At 49.8% G+C, this 1,742-nt stretch overlaps 1 protein-coding gene across 2 annotated transcripts in view; it reads left to right on the forward strand.

Annotated features, from left to right (window-relative positions):
* Window positions 1-1,742, forward strand: part of LOC119594585 (N-acetylgalactosaminyltransferase 6-like) — a 27,520-nt gene that overhangs the window by 24,317 nt on the left and 1,461 nt on the right. For both annotated transcript variants that reach the window (XM_037943625.1, XM_037943626.1), the window contains exons 7-11: window positions 76-186; window positions 415-525; window positions 919-1,029; window positions 1,183-1,278; window positions 1,587-1,733. In XM_037943625.1, coding sequence (XP_037799553.1) covers window positions 76-186; window positions 415-525; window positions 919-1,029; window positions 1,183-1,278; window positions 1,587-1,733 — 576 coding nt within the window. The remainder of the gene's footprint in view (window positions 1-75; window positions 187-414; window positions 526-918; window positions 1,030-1,182; window positions 1,279-1,586; window positions 1,734-1,742) is intronic.

Genomic DNA, 1,742 nt, shown 5'->3' on the forward strand with positions numbered 1-1,742 from the left:
TCAGCCCTTTGTTAACCCAGATTCTTTCCCCGAAGTCCCCATCGAGCCCGGGTCTCACCCTCTCCCCCCCCTCAGATCTGGCAGTGCGGCGGGCGGATGCTGGACGCGCCGTGCTCGCGCGTCGGCCACGTGTTCCGGCACGCGCCCAAGGGCAGGCCCTCGGTGCACTTCGACTTCCTGAGCAAGGTGGGCGACGGCGACGGGTTCAGCATTCATTCATACTGAAATTCATCTTCAGCATAGGGTTTGTTTATTTGAACTGGACTTTCTGTGTCACAGCTAAAGGGCATAGAAGCAACTTCTCTCAAAGAAGTGAAAAGAATTACCCTCTTTGACTCAGCAGCAAAGAGAAGGCAGCTCCCGCGCAGCCAGGCGGACTCTCTTTCTGACAAGTACCCCCCTCCCTTTCCGCAGAACTACAAGCGCGTGGCGGCGGTGTGGATGGACGAGTACGCGGAGGCGCTGTACCGCAGGAACCCGCACCTGAGGGAGGTCGACGAAGGGGATGTTTCCAGAGAGGTCGAGGTCAGTCGGCGGCCCTGACGTCCTTCAGAGCGCTGGGGTTTGGGCCACTTAATTTTGGTCGGTAATTTAGTGGAAAATGTTCATTGCAAAAAAGTGCAATGGAATTATTGATCATTCCCTTGCATGTCATTTCCGCAGCTTTGATTTCAAAATACTTGTTATCAAGATTCTAAAATAGAAACATCAGTAGCTGATCCTGCTTTGTGGGAGTATTCCTTCTCAGTCTCATTTTTAACACTAGGAAAGAATGTAACCTCGTTCTCCCGGTCTTCCCGAAGTGAACGATCATTTTTTTTTCTATTCTAACTGTAGGCCATGATTAGTTATCAGAACACTTTAGCCTCCCGTTCAGAGCCTCCGTGATTGGCGTCTCAGGCCTAACCTTCCCTCCAGATCCGCAAGAAGCTCAAGTGCAAGAGCTTCAAGTGGTTCCTGGAGAACGTGGCGCCGGACCTGCTCGTCAAATACCCGCCCGTCGAGCCCCCGGACTTCGCCAACGGGACCGTGAGTCGCTGTCTGCTTTGGCCGGTGCATGTGTACACGCACAATGAATATACACCTATGTGTTTTGACATTATAGTTGCTGTAATAGCTCATAAAATCAACAGTCGCAAGCACTTCTACTAAGCTCTATTCCCCACTGCCACGCCTTCTCAGATCCGGAGCAAGGCTTCCCCGACGCTGTGTCTGGATAACGGCTCCCGTGAATACGGGGACATCATCATGTACAACTGCCACGGAGGATACAGTCAGGTAACTCTTGGAGCTTCTGATCGCAGTTAAGTAATTAACCAACGAGGGCATAAAAATATCAGGAAATACATTGCTTAAGCATATAATAAGCCTCCTAGTAAAGACAAACCCACATAGACGAGGAGACTTGTTATGCACGATATTTTTTGGGTCTGATTCAGATATTGCCAGCTCAAGCCTATGTCAGGGAGGTTAGATGATCCTAAGACTTCGTTTGAGTGAGGGCTTTTATTTACAATAATTCACGCCTTTGCTGTCACTAAATAATAGTTTTGAGCCTAATATGTTCTGTCCTCTTTCCACAACAGTACTTCTCTCTCTGTTGGAGGAAAACGATTAAGATACAGAACGAACAATTCTGCTGGATGCTTCCCCACAGCAGAGACAAAGCACCGGCGCAGTTCAACTGCCAGAATTCCCACCACGTTCCTGCACAGACGTGGAGATACGATCCCGTGAGTCTG

The sequence above is a fragment of the Penaeus monodon genome, chromosome 34 (genome assembly GCF_015228065.2).
Source record: "Penaeus monodon isolate SGIC_2016 chromosome 34, NSTDA_Pmon_1, whole genome shotgun sequence".
Taxonomy (NCBI): domain Eukaryota; kingdom Metazoa; phylum Arthropoda; class Malacostraca; order Decapoda; family Penaeidae; genus Penaeus; species Penaeus monodon.